Consider the following 23,397-nt stretch of genomic DNA (forward strand, 5'->3'; position numbering starts at 1 on the left):
GTGTTTGTGAAGCGTTGTGTGTTGCCCAAAAAAAAAGCAAAAATTAAAAAGCAAAACATTCAGTGAGAGTCTGAGCAAAACAGAGTTAGGAGTGGACTTCTGCTGAGAGGATCTTTCAGAAACTGTTTATCAGTGTGTCCGGGGACGGAGCTGCGACTTGCCTGGTGTGAGGGGGCGCTGAGCCCCTCACAACGGGCAGAGAGAGACAGCAGCCAGCCGCCAGGTCAATAGTCACTCCCCACGTAGAGCAGACCATGTTTTTTTAAAAATAGACAAGCTCACTGCTTCACTTTAAATGCACAGTCAGTCTATTTCAGATGATCAGCGTGGACCCTTTCTCTTAAAAGGCTTTATTTTACTCTGTCACGCTGGAAAGCGGAGCTTCGAGGTACAGACTTTGCCTCGAACATTTTTGTAATTGAATTATTCGAGTTACTTGACTATTCGTTTCAGCCCTACTCTTCACCATCATTAACTTGAAAATATACTTCACACTGTGTGTAATCATTCAGTCTACAGAAGCTGATGTCATATATAAAGATGATAAAAAAGAAAGGAGCCTAAATCGCAGCCCTGTGGGATTCCACTCAACACCTGGTTCCAACAAGATAAATTGTGGCTCACTGTTTTCATCTAGTCAACATCTCCCAAAGTAGTTATGTGGCACAGAGCCTTTTCTCACTGAACCCATTTTAGACATTATTATTACAACATCAACATTTTAGCTTTTATCTCAGGTGGCATCATCTTGACTCAGTCCATGACAAGCTGGATCTGAACCAAAATCCTGAAATAAACAAATTTGGAGTGTCACAGAGATGGAAGCCAAACTCTTTAGTGACATTACTCATTCTAAAAAAAAAAAAAAAAACAGGACCTGGATCAGGTGACCCATCTGGAGTTTCTGTACTTGGTTTCTTACATTAGCCAGAAGGAGCTCGTCACAAACTGCTGCACCTGCTGTGTTTACTGGATAAAAATAGCACCATCTGGTGGTTAGGATCAATATGTCTGTGGAAAAAATAAAACTCATTTAAAGTCATACAAAAATATTTATTCTTTTATTCATGGCAGATCAGAACAAAATGTGAAACAAACTGTAGTTGCAGAAAAAAGATACGGCGCTCCCAGGCTTTTTTTTTTCCTTTCCTGTCTAAGTGACTTTGTGGTCTGACGAGCTGCTGGAGTACGAGTACGCTTTTCCCAGGACTATTCTGTCTCTGAGGAGCTTGAAGAAGGCATAGTAGTTACTGAAGAGAATCAAAGCCAGCGAAATGGTCTGATGCCATTTCACCGAGCAGATGAGTGAGTAAAGCTGGTAGAAGATCATGGCGCCTTCCAGGATGATCAGGATGTTTAATATCCGTAAAGGCTTGTTGAAGAAGAACTAAAAGAAAGGAGGGAACAGCTGCAGTGAGACATGAACACAGAACCACAAGAAAAGACCATCAGCTGTGTGCTCAGACTCACGTAGAAGCGATAGTGGGACACGTCGGACGGCACCGCCACGTTGTAGTGACCCATGGCCTTGTAAACGTTCTTGCTGTGTTTGACCAGGACTCCTTGCGGCCACATGTACTCTTCTGTCCATCTGTGCAAAGACACAGGTGTTTGTTAGCGCCACACGTCTGAACACTAATGAGGCACAGCATGGACGGGGCACAGAGCGGTACGTACACGTGCTGAAGGACATTGGAGCAGAGCGCCGGGTCGACTTTCTGCCAGCAGCCCAGGTGAGCTGCAGCTTTGTGAAGCAGGTCGCAGTACCGAGGTGGCAGTAAATGCCTCATGAGGAGGACGGACGTGCTGATGGACACCAGGATGAAGAGCTCACAGGACCAGCATTTGTCCACGTACTGTGTACTCTGAAGGACACGGCAGAAAACCTCTCAGATACTCAAAAGCATGGAAGAAAAGCTCACCTATATTAAAGGGGTCATCCCTGTTGATTTCCACAAAACTGGATTCGAAGTACACACATTTCTGTAGTATACCACAAAAGTACTGTTAATTTTCACTGCTGGCAAAGTATTTATTTTGGGTGAAATTGCTTGGCAATCAGACTGAGTATTGTTGGTCTATTTTAACCCACATGGGTCAAAATCCTAAAATGTTTCTGGATAAAGTGACTTTTGTTCATATTAAAAATACACACATTGACCACTTTATTAGGTACACCTTGCTAGTACCGGGTTTGACCTTCAGAAATATCTTAATTCCTCATGGCATAAATTCAACAAGGTGTTGGAAACAGTCCTCAGAAATGTTGGTCCACACTGGCATGATTCTCCTCTGACATCAACAAGGCATTTTGACCCACAGAGCTTCAGCTCACTGGACACTTCTTTTTTTGGACCGTTCTCTGTAAACCCGAAAGACGGTTGTGTGTGTTAAAATCCCAGATCAGCAGTTTCTGAAATACTCAGACCGGACCGCCTGGCACCAACAACCACACCGTGTTCAAACTCACTTAAATCCTCTTTCTTCCTCATTCTGATGCTCAATTTGAACTTCAGCAAGTCATCTTCACCATGTCTACATGCACTGAGTCACTGCTACATTACTGGATGATTAGCCATTTGTGTTAAGAAGCAATTGAATAGGTGTACCTAATAAAGTGGCCAGTGTGTGTATAAGACTTGAAGAATTGCTTAATTGGAATACTGAGGAACTAATTTATAATAGCAACAAAGAAAATAATTGTTATGACCGATATATTTACAAAAACCTCACCTTGACAAACCAGACGGGTACGAATGCTACGTAATAGGCGCTGAGCATGGAGCTGACCAACACCTCCTTCATCCTCCAGTTGAAGTCTATCTTCAGGAACTCCACCTCTTTGCGGATGAGGTCTGGGGACAGGCAGCAGGCATGAGTCGGCAGTGCCTGGACTCCATAAAGCTGGCTGGTGTGCTGTGTCCAAGTCTCCTTCAGCACTGTCAGGTAGTCCCGGCCCCGCCCAACACCGCCCACCTCCTTAGAACTGATGCTGCTGACGGGCGAGAGCAGACCTGCTTGCCGGAAGTCACAGTTCAGCCGAAAGAATGGAATATACATCCCGAATCTACAGGAAAATGAACAGGACTCAGTTTGACTGGACCCAGAGTCCCACATGTGGACTGGACCATTTCAAAAAGTCCACTCCTCATCCTCCACAGATTCATTTATTAAATAACACTAAACTTCATCTTATTGTACTGTTTGTTAACCGTTTACAGATATCAGCCATCATGAAAACATGTTTGTTCATTAGAAAACAACGTCCAAACTATGAATCATTAACGACACACACACACACACACGACTCCTCCATTCCACAGTCTTTAAAACTCATAAAAACCAGGCTGTAACAGAATTAACAACCATAAATCCTGTTTGAACCAGTTTTCCAGTATCTTGGGGCTCATTTAAACCACTTAAAAACCAGTTTACGGTACGTCCAGAAAGTATTCACAGCACTTCACTTTTTATGTTTCAGCCTTATTCTAAAATGGTTGAAATTCACTTTTTTCCACAAAATTCAACACACAACACCCCATAATGACAATGTGAATTTTTATTTTTTGTACATTTATAAAAAATAAAATAAAAAAATCACATGTCCATAAGTATTCAGAGCCTTTGCCATGAAGCTCTAAATTGAGCTCAGGTGCCTGCTGTTTCCACTGGTCATCCTTGATGTTTCTACAGATTAATTGGAGTCCACCTGGGGTCAATTCAGTTGTTTGCACATGATTTGGAAAGACACACACCTGTCTACATATAAGGTCCCACAGTTGACCAAATAAGGCAGTTGGATTCTGTGGAGACTTATGTCTAGACTTAAGACCCATCTGTTTTCCTCGTCTTATCGTTAGTATATTATGTTTTTATGTGTTTTTTAATTATTCTTTTTACCCTTTTATGCTTACTCTTTTATTGTGCCTTTTGATCTTTTAATTCATTTTGTTCTGTTTGCAAATTGTGTTGTGTGAAGCGCCTTGAGCGCCCAGCTGTGAATTGGCGCTATACAAATTAATAAATTTGATTTGAATTTGAGTTGACAGTCAGAGCACAAACCAAGCATGAAGTCAAAGGAATTGTCTGTAGACCTCAGACACAGGATTGTCTGGAGGCACAAATCTGGGGAAGGGTACAGAAACATTTCTGCTGCTTTGAAGGTCCCAATGAGCACAGTGGCCTCCATCATCTCTAAATGGAAGAAGTTCAGATCCACCAGGACTCTTCCTAGAGCTAGACGCCGTCTAAACTCAGCAATCAGGCAGAAGGACCTTAGTCAGGGAGGTGACCAAGAACCTAATGGTCACTCTGTCAGAGCTCCAGCATTCCTCTGTGGAGAGAGGAGAACCTTCCAGAAGGACAACCATCACTGCAGTAATCCACCAATCAAGCCTGTATGGCAGACTGTCCAGACAGAAGCCACTCCTTAGTAAAAGACACATGGCAGCCCACCTGGAGTTTGACAAAAGGCACCTGAAGGACTCTCAGACCTGGAGAAACAAAATTCTCTGGTCTGATGAGACAAATGCTGCGTTCACACCGGGCGCGATCAGATGCCACAAATTCGCGGGGGTCGCGTGGCGACGGACGCGCCACCATCGCCCGGTGTGTCACTCTGCTTTTCCTGCGAAAATTTGCCCCGGTGCGTCATCAAATAGAAGGAGCTTCCATTCCGCTCGCCGGCTCCAGCTGTCAGTCAAGTTAACATGACGGACCCTGATCACACAGAGCGAGATGTTGTGGAAAGCTGACAAACATCATGAGATGTTCCCAATTCTGGGAGTATCACTATTTGCTGCAGGAGCTGTGTCTGGATGACGGCTGCTTTCAGCGGTCCTTCCGCCTCTGCGGGACCCAGTCTGAGGACCTCCTGTCCCGTTCACGCGCGCACATGTAAACAATAAACTCTGCTGCCTGCTGTGGGGCTGCAGCTCGCTCTTCCCCCAAAAACTCTGCCATAATTGTGTTTATAAACCAGTCCCCATTTGTTTTATCATACATCTGTGTAGTTAATTAATAAAATATTCTCCAAAGATGATTCGGTCGTGCACACACGTAAAAAAAAAAGAAAAAAAAAAAAGAAACAAACTCCGCTCCCCCTCCTGTGGGGCTGCTGCTCGCTCCAAAAACTCTGTCATAATTGTGTTTAGAAACCAGTCACCATTTGTTTTATTATACATCTGTGTAGTTAATAAGTAAAATAATCTCCATGGACGATTCACTCGTGCGCACACGTAAGGAAAAAAAGAGAACGAAACTCCTCTCCTCCCCCTGCTGTGGTGCTGCTGCTCGCTCCAAAAACTCTGTCATAATTGTGTAATAAAGGACAAAAGAGACATAAGTCCTGCTCACAGGCTGCTACCAGATACAGGACATGTTCACATCTTCAGTCAAACTCCAGACATCTCCACGTCACTACATATTCAGTCCGATTGGTCATCGCGGCGCGACAAGACGAAAAAGTTCAGATTTTTCAACTTGGGGAGGAGGGCAACGTGACATGATGCAACGCAATATTGCGCCACAAACGCGCCAATCACTCAAAATCGCTTCACTCGCGTCGCTTCATTCGCGTCCATCCCGTCGCGCTGTGTGACTTGGCGCCAAGATGCGTCGTTCCATAGGGATTACATGGCAACCTGTCGCTGCTGTTGCGTGAACGCGGCAAAAGATTGAACTCTTTGGCATCATGTCTGGAGGAAACCAGGCACCATACCTACAGTGAAGCATGGTAGTGGCAGCATCATGCTGTGGGGATGTTTTTCAGCAGCAGGAACTGGGAGAGTAGTCAGGATTGAGGGAAAGATGAATGCAGCAATGTACAGAGACATCCTGGATGAAAACGTGCTCCAGACGCTCTTGAGGATAATGACCCTAAGCACACAGCCAAGATATCAAAGGAGTGGCTTCAGGACAACTCTATAAATGTCCTTGAGTGGCCCAGCCAGAGCCTGACTGAACATCTCTGGAGAGATCTGAAAATGTCTGTGCACTGATGCTCCCCATCAAAGAGGAAGGACCAAACTGCCCAAAGATAGGTGTACCAAGTTTGTGGCATCATATTCAAGAAGACTTGAGGCTGGAATTGCTGTCAAAGGTGCATCAACAAAATATTGAACAAAGGCTGTGAATACTTATGGACGTGTGAGTCCTTATTTTTTTAATACATTTGCAAAAAACACTTTTTTCATGTTGTCATTATGGGGAATTGTGTGCAGAATTTTGAGGGAAAAAATGAATTTACTCCCTTTTGGAAAAAGGCTGTAACATAAAATGTGTAAAAAAAAAAAAAGTGAAGGGCTAAATTAAAGTATTTTAAAAGCTCCTTAAAGCACTTAAACCTGAGTGCGGACATTTCTAATTCTAAAGCAGTTTAAACTGGTTTTAACCTGAGTGACAAAGAACAGACTTTTTAAAACTGCTTTCTAAATCAGTTTAGGTGTTGATAAAATGCTTTGTTTGATTTATGTTCTTCACCACCTCTGATAATTTTAAATTGTAAATTAAAATCAATAAATTGAATAAACAAACTGCTGGATGAAGCAGGAATCCAGGTGGCAGCGGCGTGGGAATGATGGCTTTCAACGTTCCGCACGTAGGCAGTTTGTCGCTGTACTTACGGGTAGCAGAGGAACAGCAGGCTGAGGACCGAGTAGGTCCTGAAGAGGTGGATGAGGGAGCGGCACAGGCTCCACCCAGTCAGTGTCAGCACAGCAACCGCGCCGTCACCAAGAGGATGGAATGAGGGAACGACAGTTTTCCACACTGAGATGCCTGCAGGGAAAAAGAGCATCGTTAAGGCTCAGAGTTGCAGCAGAAAGACAAACACTCTCTGCGCGTAAAAGGGTGACGTTCAGTCAGTAACCATATGTTTAAATCCCAGCCAGCTTTTGTAAACAATAACTCAAAAATTATAAGTGTCATCATTTTGTAGCTCCCCAAATTAAAAGATCATATAATGAGGATAAACTGATTAGTTTGTGGTGAACTTTAATAGAACAGATCAATCTTAAAAACAACTTTATTTTTACTGTGTAATGTCTATGTAACATTACACATCTGCCACCTACTGGGTGGTTAGTGGATGATGGAAAGAGCGTCTGCAAATGTAGCTGCTTGCTCTGCGTTGTTATACATTTGACTCCTCCTACTCACTGCCCCCGGGACACAAATCCTCTGGCCAGTCAGCCAAAACCCGGCTCTGACCTCAGTGGCCACAGTATCCTTTAGCTGTTGGGGGGAGCGAGGTCTTTTGAGATGTAGCGACTCCTGCTTGGCCTCCGTCACATAAAGGACTGCTTCATGTGGACAGCAGCTAGCAACCATATTCATGAGTATTAGCTAAGCTAATAGGCTAGCAACTGCAAGGAGGTACATGACAACCACTACATGGAGAAATACGGGGCGAAATATACGACAGAACAGCGATGCCACAGGAACTGAAGAATGGATAGAATGTGTCGCTTGGGATGATATAAAAAAAATTACATCAGTATTTTTAGTTACTGACAGCAAACTTGAAACACTGTTTGGATCGTGTCACATTCTGTCCCAAAAAGACAACATCAGGTCAACTGTGCTATATTACAACAACAACAACTGTTTATCTGCCATTCGGTTGATTTCCCCCTCTAGTGTTGAATCATAAGTGAATGAACTTGAATGGCAGTGTTTTGAATCATAAACACTGCTTACAAAAAATAAGTGAATGTTGCATGATTTGTGGAAATGCTGCAGTCAGTGCAGTTTGCACATAAACCATATGTTACTTGTGGAAAAATGTAACAAAAATTTAAAACAAACATCATAAAGTCCTGGTCCCACCAAATAATGAGCCACATAGTACTTTTTTTTGGTACCAGTTATTCAAAAAACGTGGGAGAATGGTGGCTCTGAGAGGCAGAATATCCGGCTAATGAGGCTCATCTCTGAGCATGGGGCTAATTTCAAGAAGTTCAAAATTTAACAACAGCAGCATGGGGCAGTTTGTGTACGAGGTACTACGAGGATTTTAGATGCGTGTGGTGAGAACAAGGCCATTAAAAGCCCATTATCCGAGCACCTGGCAGCTATGAGGGCATGACAGGCTATTTTGGCTCCGCCCTCTCACGCACGTCGTAGTGACAATCCCACCTGCTTTGTGCTCTGGATATAAAATAATAATTTTGTAGTGAATTAATCATTTTCTGTCAGTTTGGATCTCTCTCTCTGTCACAGTCTAAAAGGTAATTATTTGTAATGTTTATATATTGTAATAGCTTGGTAAAACAGTTGCATGTTCATTTCTTCTTTATAAGCAGCTGTAAAAGTATGTTTATGATGGATTTAATGTCTTGTTGCCAGCGCGCAAAAGAGCAATTTTCCAGATAATAACGGATGAACACAAAGGTAAAAGTTGGATCACGGTGTCAAAATGACTGTAAAGCCATGGAAGAAATAAAGCCAGCAAGAAGAAGTGCAGAGGCGACTGTCCAGGAACCCATGGTTCGGTTCTAGCTGGTCTGGGTATGGATGGGTTTTGTGGGGTGTTTTTTTGGGGGGGGGGTCCACACAGTTGCAGGTGTATATAATTAAAGTGGCCACCTCATTATGGTGTCTTTTTTTTGGGGGGGGGGGGGGGGTCACAGACAGCTGGGTGCACACGCAGAACTGCTGCATTTAAGGACTCTGGAACACAGGTAAACTGCAGCCTGATGCACACCGGCCGGACTGTACAGGAGCACCTTTTTTTGGACTGTGTTTAAAAAAATGTGACATCTTGAATGGATGCTGTGAATTGAAAACCCACACTGTGGGAGGGGTGAAGGTTTGGACCAAACCCATGCCGAAACGTGCACCAACATCACATTTCATTGATCATACGCGGCGACACGAGTCATTCGAGGCCGGATGGGGCTCAAATGACGGGTCAGTTGTGAGTCACTGGAGGTTGATAACTGGCACATGTGAGGCACACAGAGGCAGCTTAGTAGCAGATACGTGACAGATTTAGATGTGGATCATTATTCAAATAATCACTGAAATTTCTGGCAAATCCATACATGGCTCATTATTCATGGCTTTATTATTCGGTGGGACTGAGGCTTAAAGCTGCAGCTTTTCAGTCATTATTATTCCTTTCAACAAGTGACTGTTTTAATTCTGATATTCTGGATTATTGTGTTTATACACACACAAAGTAATATCAAAGCCTCCTGAAGGGGGCGCAGTAATCATTCACATTGTTTGATCATTTATTTAATAATAAATAATAATTTAATTAGAACTGCAATTATTAATCTGCTATTAACCTAATCAATAACCATTTTGATAATTGAATATCAGCTTTGTTTTCTTTTTATATTTTCTAACATTTTATGGATCAAACATCTAATTCATGAAGAAAATAACTGACAGACTGACCATGAAAATAATTGTTAGCTGCAGCCTTAATGATGAAGGAAATTTTACTTGTTCCATCTGAAAACAACAAAAGCATTTCACAATACGGCCTCCATGTGGTCAGTCAACATTTTGAAAGAAATATTCCAAGTATGTTTTTCTTCCCCCACCATAAATTTGAGCTACAACTTCTGCAGGGAAATCAGGTTTTTCCATTTTCATTTCTTTTTCTTTCTTTTGTAAAAAATTGTCAAAACGAAAATTCTTACCTCTTTAACAATTGCTGCAATTAATCTTCGTGCCAGTATGATGACTGTGAACACCAGCATGTTATAATCAATAAGGTGAAAGTTCTGCAAAAAAGATAAAAAAAAAGAAAAGAAAAAAGAATTCTTAAATATTTATTTTCTTACAGTTTTTGCTTAAAAAACTGCAATATGTTTTAGCAAATGTACTTGAAGCTGAATGAAGAGTTTTAAAATGTTTTATTTTTCCCTATGAGCCCCAAAATGAGGACAAAGGTCAGGACAGTCTGATGTGATCCACACGGTCGGTAACGACATTACTTGGACTGAGCCACATTAAAACTGCTCAGAGAAAAATAACCCCGTATCAATAACAAAACACAAATATTAACATTTTCATTTCTTCATCACTGTGTGAGCCCCTGATTTCACTGTTCTTTTAAAGTCTAGACTCAGATTCATGACAGACCTGAAGGATTTACTGTCCTGTGTGTCTGTGACTGGTGAAGCCGGACACAGACACACGTCACCGACGGAGGAGTGAAACCCAGAAGGACTCTGACAGAAGGGAGACCTGAGCCTAGATTTGATGATTTCTTTGACCAAACTCTTGCTGACATGTCACGTCTTCTCATTAAGATTCTCGTGAAGAGGTAAACTGGTGATTTGGGGCAGATTCAAAGTGGTACTCTAACTGTGTCACATGTACAGTAAAACTCGCATAAATGAATCAGGACCTGCTTCATTTAATGGCAGGGTCAAAACTTTGTTTGAAAAAATAAAATAAAATGCCTGCCTTAAAGGACATGTTGCCCTGAAATCATAATTAAGATTTAGGCTGTTAGTGACCATCTGATGATCCACCAGGATTACTTTGCACTTCTGTGACCAGTTTCAAAATACCTGCACAGCCATTAGTTATAAACGCAGCCTGTTAAACGCTTATAAGTGTTGTATTTAAAGGTTACAAACCAAAAAGGCATCTGTGTGATCAGACAGCCTGTGAAAAACGTTGTGGAGACATTAAACATCCACATTCTCAGCGGTAATCAAACAGCTGAGAGCTGGGTGTTAAAACAGCGTGCTGCACCGCGCACGCGCGCGCGCACACACACACACACACACCAAAAGCCAAATTCCCACAGTCTCTCCCAAAGAAAAACAACAAAGCCTATCAGCTCCACTGAGGAGAACAATACACACACACACACACACACAAAAAAAAAACTGAACATGCCACTCACCCAGATGTAAAGATTTCCAAATGTACACCATCAAAGAAGCCCCGTGTGTGTGATCGCCTGTCGGAGAACAATACAGGTCCACTGCAAGTCGTCACACGGATCGCCAGCCAGAAAGCATGTCCAGGTCCAACATAAGCCCTCACACACATGAACGCCGACCAAAGAATGTCCAGCTCAAGTTCTCACAATTGTGGTACATTATGCAGAAAGTCCATTAAGTATTCTGACTTTATCGAATGTAAGAAATACACTTGTGCGTCCAGGCAGCCTGTGAAAAACTGCATCATGGACATGTCCCATATCCATGTACACAGCAGCAGTAAACCAGCATCCTGTCACACAAACTGTTGTGTGGGCCGCTGAAGAGGAGGTACTGCTGGCCCACCACCACCAGAGGGCACCCTGCCTGGAGTGCGGGTTCCAGGCACAAGAGGGCGCTGCCGCCTCACAGGAGCAGCCGGGGCGACAGCTGTCACTTATCACCTACGACAGCTGTCACCAATCATCTGATCTTCAGTGGTATATCAGCAAGACGACATCTCCACCTCTTTGCCGAGATATCGCTCTACCGAGGAGGTAACGTACTCAGCCGACTTTGTTGTCTTCCTGACAGGAATACCTGTTGCTTTGTGTGTTGGATAGCAGATATTTTGTTTCCTTTTTTTCCGACGAGAGGTGGAGGTGGTTTTCCACCATACGTGTTGCTGGGTGCAGACGCACCCACATCTAACTGTTTTTGTTCCTCGCCAGCAGTACCAGATCCGACAAGCGGAGGCAGTGGCCACCTGGGGGTTCGGGACTTGGCGGCTCCAGTATTCCCGGGGTTCGGTGGCGGAGGAAATCGTGTGGTTCCGGTTCTGCTTTGGACAGACGTCTCTTATCTTCGAGCCTGCCCACGCGACACAGTTTTGTGAATTGACTTCATTGACTATTATTGTAATCTGCTGTGTTTGTTGTGCTATTCACAACAGTAAAGTGTTGTTATTTGACTTCCTCCATTGTCCGTTCATTTGCGCCCCCTGTTGTGGGTCCGTGTTCCTACACTTTCACAACAGGATATCTTGGCCAACGTCATGGACCCCGAGGGGCGTCAACCGGCTGTTGAACGGCCAATGGAAGAGCAGGGCGCACAGGCGTCTGCAGGAGGCATGATCAGTGAGTTGCAGCGAATCCTCACCGCTTTTACGGCTCGGTTGGATCTAATGACCGAGCAGAACGTCCTCCTTAACCGCAGGGTGGAGGCTCTCGCCGCGCAGGTGGAAGCGCGCCCTCAGGGCGCTGCTGCGGCTCCCCCTCCTGTCGATCCTGTGCGCAACAGTGACGTTCCACAGGTCGTTCAACGACCCCTCCCACCTTCCCCTGAAGCATACATAAGCCCTCCGGAGCCGTACGGGGGTTGTGTGGAGACGTGCGCGGACTTTCTTATGCAATGTTCGCTCGTCTTCGCACAACGTCCCGTCATGTACGCGACTGATGCTAGTAAGATAGCTTATGTGATTAATCTGCTTCGCGGTAAGGCACGCGCTTGGGCTACAGCGCTCTGGGAGCAAAATTCACGGCTCCTTCTGATGTATGATGGGTTTGTGAGGGGATTCAGAACAGTGTTCGATCACCCAAATAGAGGAGAAATCGCTTCAGCCGTGCTGCTGTCAATGAGACAGGGGCGCCGAAGCGCAGCTGCTTATGCAGTCGACTTCCGCATCGCGGCTGCGAGGTCCGGCTGGAATAGCACTGCCCTCCGTGCCGCCTTCGTAAACGGACTATCGTTGGTCCTGAAGGAGCACCTGGTGGCTAAGGACGAACCGCGGGATTTGGACGGGCTTATTGATCTCGTTATACGATTAGACAATCGGTTAGAGGAACGCCGTCGGGAGCGAGGCGAAGGACGTGACCGGATACGCGCCGCCCCTCTCCCTTCCGGGTTCGAAAAGGGGCCGCCCTCCCCACGCTCCACAGCCGCAGCACTTTGTGGGGCAACAGCTCCCCCTGTTGATGTTGTTAGGGAGACGCACAGGGCCAAAATGGGGAGGCTGATCCGTGGAGAGTGTTTTCTCTGCAGCTCAACAGAGCACACACAGAGAGACTGCCCCAAACGTCAACACTCGCCCTTAGAGACTGGGCTAAGGGGGGGTCAAGACATTCAAGTGAGACACACACAAATTGCCACATGACTCCCAGTCACAATCCTGAGCGGGGATTTAACCCTTCAAGCCCGAGCACTGGTGGACACGGGGTCAGAAGGGAATCTGCTAGACAGCAGATGGGCAAAGGAGGTAGGGCTCCCTCTGGTGGCGCTTCCTTCGCCGTTGCAGGTGCGGGCACTAGATGGCACCCTCCTCCCTTTACTCACACACAAGACACCACCAGTAACTCTGGTGGTGTCTGGAAACCACCGGGAGGAGATTGAGTTTTTTGTAACTCCTTCTACCTCCCGCGTGATTTTGGGCATCCCATGGATGTTAAAGCACAATCCCCGGATCGATTGGCCGTCTGGGGTGGTGGTTCAGTGGAGCGAAACCTGCCATCGGGGGTGTTTAGGATCCTCGGTTCCTCCCGGTTCCCAGGCTAAGGAGGAGGTCAAAGTCCCTCCCAATCTGACGGCAGTGCCGGTTGAGTACCACGAGCTTGCTGACGTCTTCAGCAAGGATCTGGCACTCACCCTTCCCCGCACCGTCCGTACGATTGTGCCATTGATTTGGTTCCAGGCGCTGAGTTCCCGTCCAGCAGGCTGTACAACCTCTCACGACCTGAGCGCGAATCATTGGAGACCTACATCCGGGACTCATTAGCTGCCGGGCTGATCCGGAACTCCACCTCCCCGATGGGGGCAGGTTTCTTTTTTGTGGGCAAGAAAGATGGCGGACTTCGTCCATGTATTGATTACAGGGGGCTGAATGAGATTACGGTTCGCAACCGATACCCGTTGCCATTATTAGATTCCGTGTTCACCCCCCTGCATGGAGCCAAGATCTTTACTAAGCTGGATCTTAGAAATGCGTATCACCTGGTTCGGATCCGGAAGGGAGACAAATGGAAGACGGCATTCAACACCCCATTAGGTCACTTTGAGTACCTGGTCATGCCGTTCGGCCTTACCAACGCCCCCGCGACGTTCCAAGCCTTGGTTAACGACGTCTTGCAGGACTTCCTGCACCGATTCGTCTTCGTATATCTGGACGATATTCTCATCTTTTCTCCGGATCCTGAGACCCATGTCCAGCATGTACGTCAGGTCCTGCAGTGGTTGTTAGAGAACCGGCTGTTTGTTAAGGGCGAGAAGTGTGAGTTTCACCGCACTTCTTTGTCCTTCCTGGGGTTTATCATCTCCCCCAACTCCGTCGCTCCTGATCCGGCCAAGGTTGCGGCGGTGAGAGACTGGCCCCAACCCGCCAGCCGTAGGAAGCTGCAACAGTTCCTCGGCTTTGCGAATTTCTACAGGAGGTTCATTAAGGGCTACAGTCAGGTAGTTAGCCCCCTGACAGCACTGACCTCTCCAAAAGTCCCCTTCACCTGGTCGGATCGGTGCGATGCCGCGTTCAAGGAGTTGAAACGGCGCTTCTCGTCTGCACCCGTTCTGGTGCAGCCCGATCCTAGTCGCCAGTTTGTGGTTGAAGTGGACGCCTCGGACTCAGGGATAGGAGCCGTGCTATCCCAGAGCGGAGAGACCAATAAGGTCCTTCACCCGTGTGCCTATTTCTCCCGCAGGTTGACCCCGGCCGAACGGAACTATGACGTCGGCAATCGAGAACTCCTTGCGGTGAAAGAGGCTCTTGAAGAGTGGAGACATCTGTTGGAGGGAACGTCCGTGCCATTCACGATTTTCACTGACCACCGGAACCTGGAGTATATCAGGACCGCCAAGCGGCTGAACCCCAGGCAAGCCCGCTGGTCACTGTTCTTCGGCCGTTTTGACTTCCGGATCACCTATCGCCCCGGGACCAAAAACCAGAGATCGGATGCCTTGTCCCGGGTGCATGAAGACGAAGTCAAAACGGAGTTGTCGGATCCACCGGAACCAATCATCCCGGAGTCCGCTATCGTGGCCACCCTCACCTGGGACGTAGAGAAAACCGTCCGGGAGGCCCTGGCACGGAGCCCGGACCCCGGAACTGGGCCGAAGAACAAACTTTACGTCCCACCAGAGGCCAGAGCTGCAGTCCTGGACTTCTGTCACAGCTCCAAGTTCTCCTGTCATCCGGGGGTGCGAAGAACCGTGGCAGTTGTCCGGCAGCGCTTCTGGTGGGCGTCTCTGGAGGCCGACGTCCGGGATTATATCCAGGCCTGCACCACCTGCGCCAGGGGCAAGGCTGACCACCGCAGGGCATCGGGACTGCTCCAGCCGCTGCCTGTGCCTCATCGCCCCTGGTCCCACATCGGCCTGGATTTTGTCACGGGCCTCCCGCCGTCCCAGGGCAACACCACCATCCTCACGATAGTGGACTGATTCTCCAAGGCGGCCCACTTCGTGGCCCTCCCAAAGCTCCCGACTGCCCAGGAGACAGCGGACCTCCTGGTCCACCATGTCGTCCGGCTGCATGGGATTCCAACAGACATCGTCTCCGATCGCGGTCCCCAGTTCTCCTCGCAAGTCTGGAGGAGCTTCTGCCGGGAACTGGGGGCCACGGTGAGTCTCTCGTCCGGGTATCATCCTCAGACCAACGGGCAAGCAGAACGGGCTAATCAGGAAGTAGAACAGGCCCTACGCTGCGTGACGGACGCGCACCCGGCGGCCTGGAGTACCCATTTGGCCTGGATCGAGTATGCCCATAACAGTCAGGTGTCTTCAGCCACCGGCCTCTCCCCTTTTGAGGTGTGTCTGGGGTACCAGCCCCCGCTGTTTCCGGTGGTTGAGGGAGAGGTAGGTGTGCCCTCGGTCCAGGCCCACCTGCGGAAGTGCCGTCGGGTGTGGCGCGCCGCCCGTTCTGCTTTGCTAAAGGCCCGGACGAGGGCAAGAGTCCATGCAGACCGTCGGCGGACCCCGGCCCCTGCGTATCGGCCAGGGCAGGAGGTATGGTTGTCGACGAAGGACATCCCCCTCAAAGTGGACTCCCCCAAACTGCAGGATCGTTACATTGGTCCCTTCAAGATCCTTAAGGTCATCAATCCAGCCGCAGTGGGGCTTCAGCTTCCGGCCTCACTGCGGATCCATCCTGTTTTCCATGTGTCCCGGATAAAGCCGCATCACACCTCACCCCTCTGTGCTCCGGGTCCGGCACCGCCTCTTGCCCGGATCATCGATGGCTGAGAAATGCCAACGAAAACATTTTCTGGAAATGCGCCTGCTAACACTCAGAGTGAGATGAATAATTACCAATAAAATATATCCGCAACCATTAATTATAGCGCATGACTTACAGTTATTCAACTCATTCCAGGAAGCGCCAAGAGGGTGCAGGTTTTCTTTGCAACCAGCCACTCTAGCAGGTGATGAAGAAAAATTTTTTTGTACAAGCAATTTTTAAAGTGTATAACAACTGAGGCTGAGAGTAAATACAAGATATACCAAAACAAGTTGACCAATATTATGCAATCTTGCAAAAGGCACTTTTACAGTGATTTGTTGGAAAAAAAAAAAAAAAAAAAACATCAAAGGTACATGGAAGCTCTTAAATGAAATCATCAAAAATAAAAAAGTTGTCCAAGACTATCCATCATACTTTTATTCAAATACTGACACAGTGGTTAAAGAAAAGAAAGTTATAGTAGATCATTTTAATGATTATTTTGCCAATGTGGGGAAAAAAAATTGTCATTGTTGACAGGCAGATTTCCTTCCAAAATGAAAATAGCTAAAGTCATACCGCTGTTCAAATCTGGCGACAAACATGTTTTTTTAAACTACAGGCCTATCTCAGTTACCTCAATTTTCAAAAATTCTGGAAAAAGTATTCATTAAGAGGTTGGATGATTTTAAATCCAAATATCACACACTAAATGAGCAGCAATATGGATTTAGGAAAAATCGTACTACTTCACTGGCAGTAATTGATTTTGTGGAAAACATCACAAATGCAACTGAAAAACAAACAATACACAGTAGGGGTTTTTTCCAACGTACAGAAAGATTTTGATACTACAGATCATACCGTATTATTTGATAAATTATGGAAGTATGGCATCAGAGGATTAGCACATGACTGGATAGCCAACTACTTGTACAATAAGTATCAATGTGTTCACTTGGGTGGGATAAATTCAGAATTTTTGAGGTGCACTTGTGGGGTGCCCCAGGGCTCAGTCTGCTTGGTTTCCAAGCCTGAGTTGTATTTTATTTGCAGATGACACGACTGTTTTGTAGTGGGGATCATTTGGGACAGGTTCTGAACACGGTGGAGAGGGAGCTACAGAAGTTTAAGGAATGGTTTAATTCTAACAAATTGTCGCTTCACTTTGGTAAAACAAAGTGCATCATATTTGGTAATAAGCCCAGGAACGCATGTAGAAATTTACGAATATGCGATGTTGAAATTGAACTCGTTAATGAAACTAAATTTCTTGGGGTCTTTATTAATGATAATTTAAGTTGGAAAACACATAGAAATTATGTCAAATCTAAAATCTCAAAGATCATTGTCATTCTGTATAAAGCACAAGACTTCCTCCCCCAACACTCAGTTACCTTATATCACTCATTACTTGTTCCACACATGACCTACAAATCCCACTTACTTCAGAAGAAAGTGATAAGAATTATTAGTAAGAAACTTTATCGTGAGCCAACAGATCCTTTGTTTGTCTATTTGCATATTTTAAAATTTTGGGACGTGATTGATTACATCATAATACAAAAGACTTCTTGCCACAACACGTCCAGGACCTGTTTAAAATGAGGGACTCCAGTTATAATTTATGAGGAACATTATTATTTCAGAAATCAAAGATTCAAACCACCGTAAAAAAGTCATTGTATTTCTATTAAAGTTGTAAATATTTGGAATAACCCGATAATAATAGCCCCGATAATATACGAGTAAAATCGTAAAATCACTGGGTGGTTGGTTGGTTTTAAAAATGATTTGATTACTTGCTATGACACGTTAAATTAGGTTTATTGATTCTGTTGTTTTGATGGATTGTGTTCTGATTCTGTTTTCTGCACTGCTGTTGGTGTTTTGTTTTGTTTTTTTTTATGGATCAGTGTATACTTTGGAGCAGTTCTGATGGGTATAATTTTATATACATATGTATAATTTTTATTTTTGGTTAAAGGAGTAGCCGTTTACAAGCTTTTGCTTCTACCTGCACCCTTTTGGGCACATGGGTGCATTGTTGGACTATTTTATTTCTCCCCATTGTAAGTTTTTTTTGTTGTTCTGGACCTGTGTGTGCCGAATAAATTCATTCATTCATTCATTCAAATATTGGTTAATTTGCATTAGTTTCTGAACATCCATCCATTTTCTGAACCTACTTATTTGAGGTCACAGGGGGGACAGAAGCCTGTCTCAATGGTCAGCAGTCTAAAACATCTGTCCTTCAGTTGAGCCAATGACTCTGTGCACGTGGACTTATCAGCCTGAGGTCATGTGACCCGACTCACCAGTGATGTGTGCGAGGGGGGGTGTGAGGGCGGATACCACCACACAGTCTTGTAGATGTTGATGTAGTGAACAAAGAGAGCGATGAGGTGGCAGAAAAGCAAGTGGATCTCAAAAAGGATGTTCTGATCCGCAGACAGCTCGGGGATCTTACAGTGTTTCAGAGGAACCACCGTCTGCGCCGCCAACGGTGGGCTGGAGATACACATTCCCGAGCTGTTCCTGCAGGTTAAACACATTCAGCACATCACAACCACAAAACCACCATCCGGATTAAAACGGGGGCATCAGAAAGGTCACTTCCAGAAAGATCGAGATGACTGGAATTAACAGTCAACGACTGAAAATCCAGCAAACTGTCAGCATTATTCATTAAAGTGAAAAAAAAAACATGATGAATTGGTTTGTTTCACTTTTGCACTGTGAAAAAACAGTGCATTTATGGAAGTGAGCTGAATAAAACACTGGACACATGCATTTCACGTGTCACTCACCTGGTACGAGACCGCACCCCGGTCACTGGGGAGCTGGTGGAGTGGTTGCCATTGCTGACTGATCCTGGTTCACTGCTTATCGGAGGTCTGCAGTACGTGGTTCGGTTCGCTCCTCTCCGTCCGCCAGCCATCGCAGACACGCCCACAGCTCAGGTCGTCTCCGCCTGTGCCGACTTGTGGCTCTTCCTTCTTTATACCTACACGTTGTACCAATTCAGTGTATTGATAATAGACAGCACTGACTGTAAAAGGCCTATCGGGGCTATTTTCATGTTCGAGTATTTCCTTGATAATTGATTCCAAATCTGAAAAGAAAGAAATTACTAGTAAAACCACAAAAAATACTCACACTTAAGAAGGTGAAACCACAAAGTTTAGACCCCTCCCCCAAAAAATACTCAAAATGATTTATCAGTTATGAAAATAGATGGAAATTAATTTAGTCAGTTAATCGATCTAATGATTTATTACCTCCACCAACATAGAAGAGAAGTTACATGTCCTGGTAGTCAGGAGGATATGGGGGAAAACAGAAATATCTTGATATTAAAAAGGAATGTGGCAATGTATCAACAGCCAGTTTCTTACTCAAAATCAGTCCAGTACTTCCTGATGTCCTGTACACAAGAAAGAAAAAAGACAGACAGTGTGATCACTTGACCTCAGCTCTCCTGTGTCACCTCAGGAATGTAACACGTCGTTTTAAAGCCTTGCCAATGACAACAAATGTAGACAACACTTGATTTAATTGTGGAGTAATGCAACACAGTCTATTTGCTGGTATTTTGGGCTTCATTAATATTGCTTTTTTTCCCCTTCGACAGCTTCTTGCTTCTTGAAGCCATTAACTGAAGTTGCTGTGACTACGTGGGCGGGGAGCGAATTCCATTGGTTTATAACTCGTTGGCTGAAGTAATTTTTCCTCAAATCAAGATTACATCTTGTCTTTTCCAGTTTCATTGTGTGGCCTCTGGTCCCATGGGTATTAACTGCTCTGCAGAAGAACTTGCCCGATTCAATGCATTCGAAACCTCCCATGATTTTAAATGTCTCGATTAGGTCTCCTCTTGTTCTACGTAATTCTAATGTAGTCAGCCTCAGTTTTTTTAGTCTTGCTTCATAATCAAGGTTCTTCAAGTCAGGAATCATCTTTGTTGCTGCTCTTTGTACTCTCTCTAGCAAGTTTATGTCCTTTCTATACCAAGGGGACCAGGCTTGTATTGCATATTCAAGGTGTGGCCTAACTAGTTGTTTATACAATTTGCCCATTATGTATGTCGTCTTATTAGATATATTACGTTTGAGCATTCCTAGTATCTGGTTGGCCTTCTTCACACTCGCAATACATTGTTGAGTTGGTTTCAGGTCGCTGGTTATGATTATCCCCAGGTCTTTTTCTGCAGTAGTAGAATTTAGATTTACCCCTTCCACTGAATATTGGTAGTGGTTGTTTTTGTTTCCCATGTGCATCGTCTTACATTTTTCGATGTTGAAGACCATTTGCCAGTCTTCAGACCACTTCGTTAAAGTGTCAAGATCATTTTGAAGTTGTTGCCTATGATATGGGCTAGGGACTTCCAAATAAATTTTAGTGTCATCAGCGAATTTGATTATGTGAGATGATATATTCTCATCAATATCGTTGATATATATAATAAAGAGTGTCTGTCCCAGGATCGAGCCGTGGGGTACTCCACTTAGGAGTACCATGTAAGTTTCATATTCCCTAGTTTCCCGGTATCTTTTCCAGAGTTTTGATTTCTTCCTTAATATTCTAATAGCACTTCTATTCATCCATAAGGGTTTCTTCCTCACGGTCCTTTTTTTAAATTTGATGTTTCGTCTAACAGCTTCATCAACTGTTCCTTTAAAACTCTCCCAGGCCTGCTCTAGTGGGAGCGAGCTTAGGGTTGTCCAGTCTGCCTCTTGTATGTCCTTTTTAAGTCCCTTAAAGTTAGAATTCCTGTAATACGGAACATGCATTATGCTATCTTCCCGTTGCATTTTTGTGTTGATAATGCACGATATATCGTGGTCGCTGTCACCTAGCTTGCCCGCTCGTTCTGTGTTCTCGATTCGGTCAGGTTCACTTGAGAAGATTAAGTCGAGAATGTTATCGCCTCTAGTTGGTATTTCTACGTGCTGTGTTAAACAATGGTCCAGACACCAATCTAGGTTTTGACTCCCTTCGTTGTCGGCGTAAAGACCTTTCCAGCTGACATTCGGGTAATTGAAATCCCCCATCACAATTAAATCTTTTCCTGCAGCCTCCGTCAACACAGCGATTAATTTTTCATTATTCAGAGTGTCAGAGTTGGGTGATCTATATACAACCCCAATCCGTAGTTTACTACCTTTAGGTTCTATTATGTCACACCATACATTGTTAGAGAAACCGAACTTGTCATATTCTTCAACGTGGCAGGAGGGCATATCGTCCTTGACGTAGATAAACAAAGACAAACAGACTCGATGAGCTGCATAAATTGTAAAATAAAACATGTGAAACACGCACGTCTGTCTGAGCGTGACAACAGTCCAAAAACACGGAACTGAACCAGCGGAAGCGGCAGTGTCCCGGTCCACAGACGTCCAACTGTTTTCTGTAGGACATGAGGACGCTCGGACAGCGTAGACCGGCAGAGACGGACAGAACCGAATGTGTCCGCCAAAACCCACCGAGGCCTAGCTAACAGCACCAGCTAGCTGGCTAACAAGCGAGCAGACGAGCTCAAAATGAGTACAAACGCTTACCAACGACAGCGGCAAAAGTGTCGTCAGAGTACTGCCGAGCCGCAAAGACGGTTACATTAACGGCACCCCGGTCTCCCGGTGTTTAGTGACACAGCACCGATTTTTCCATTCTAGTAAACCGACACGGCGATTATTGATGTGCGAGTGGGCGTGGCCACTGGCAGAGCGAGGCCAAGGGTGGGCGGAATCACGCTTAAAAGGACAGTCATTCATTATTTATTTTTGATCAATTATTTTTTAATATTATCATATATCAATATTATTATAGCAAAACAGCGCAAATGTTTTGTAGCTCATGTAATCATTAAGAAATGTAGTAAAGTACTGGAGTCTTCTGATTTGTCAGAAGAAAATGGTGGAAATAAATGGTTTTAGATTAATGTCCTGTTACATGTGGTGTACCACAAGGTTCGATCCTGGGACCGCTCCCCGAACAGCTGTAAAATAATTATTTTTCAAGTTGTTTGGTGTAAACTCGTGGAATAATCAGATGTGTTGTACATGGCTCAATTACTAATATAAACAAAGTCATTACTGTATTATCACTGTGCACATTGGTAAAGTGGTAAAGCAGGAAGTTTTTTTCACTGGAGTGTCTGTAGACAAAATAACTCAAGAACAGATTTCCTTTAAACTTGGTTGGAATATTACTTGAACAGATACCTAGTGATTAGGGATTGGGAATGTTTGGTCGAAGGTCAAAGAAAACATGGTCCAAAAGAAAATATATATACATATATATTGTATATCTTAATCAAGAAGCCTAGACGGATGAGCTAAAGCATGTGTATCAGCAAGCTATTAGAGATTGGTTAGTATGAAGAATTTCATAATCGAATAAAAAACACCATTACAGACAGATGTACACTCACTGGCCACTTTATTAGGTACACCTTGCTAGTACGGAGTTGGGCCTCCTTTTGCCTTCAGAACTGTCATTAACTCTTCGTGGCATAGACAACAAGGTGTTGGAAACGGTCCTCAGAGATGTTGGTCCATACTGACATGACATCACGCAGTTGCCCATTCAACCATTCTGTCCATTCTCCTCTGACCTCTGACACTAACCACGCATTTTTGTCCACACAACTGCTGCTCACTGGATATCTTCTTCTTCAGTTCATTTTCTGTAAACCCCAGAGACGGTTGTGTGTGAAAATCCCAGTAGATCAGCAGTTCCTGAAATACTCAGAACAGCCCATCTGACACATCACATCAGTGTGATCTTCAGCAAGTCTACATGCCTAAATGCATTGAGTTGCTGTCCTGTGATTGGCTGATTAGTGATCTGTGTTAAGGAGCAATTGAACAGGTGTACCTAATAAAGTGGCCGCCGTGCATATATTTACTTTTTATGATAGTGTATTGTATGCACTATCATAAAAATGGTAGGTAAGATGATGGTCTAGTGATAAAACAGTGAGCTTGGGACCAGAAGATCCTTGGTTCAAATCCCTGTCTAGCCATACAGTTTGGGCCCTTGGGTAAGATCCCTAATCCTGGTGTGTCGTGAGCTCATTGCACAGTAGCACCTTAACATCAATGTGAATGTGCAGGCCCATAGCCAGGATCTGAAGGGTGGGGGGTGCAGTGAGCAAAGTACAGGCATGAAATGCTCATTTCTGGAAGTGTTCATTAAAACATGAGCAGCAGCATTTTGCACAAAGTGGAGGGTCCAAGAGCAGACTGGTTCAGACCAGCACAGTCATCAAGCCTGGATCTAAGGAACACCTGAATG

The 23,397-nt window shown here is 44.9% G+C and overlaps 1 protein-coding gene across 1 annotated transcript; it reads right to left on the bottom strand.

Moving 5' to 3' along the window:
* Window positions 1–1,091: 1,091 nt before the first annotated feature.
* On the bottom strand, window positions 1,092–21,829 carry tmem39b (transmembrane protein 39B). Its single transcript, XM_034159504.1, is given in 10 exon segments — window positions 1,092–1,387; window positions 1,471–1,591; window positions 1,678–1,865; window positions 2,734–3,067; window positions 6,624–6,720; window positions 6,723–6,777; window positions 9,654–9,737; window positions 18,414–18,633; window positions 18,906–19,102; window positions 21,660–21,829. Coding segments are annotated over 9 exon segments (1,464 nt in total). The 5' UTR covers window positions 19,037–19,102; window positions 21,660–21,829; the 3' UTR covers window positions 1,092–1,153.
* Window positions 21,830–23,397: the final 1,568 nt, after the last annotated feature.

This window comes from Thalassophryne amazonica, chromosome 19, assembly GCF_902500255.1.
Source record: "Thalassophryne amazonica chromosome 19, fThaAma1.1, whole genome shotgun sequence".
Classification (NCBI taxonomy): domain Eukaryota; kingdom Metazoa; phylum Chordata; class Actinopteri; order Batrachoidiformes; family Batrachoididae; genus Thalassophryne; species Thalassophryne amazonica.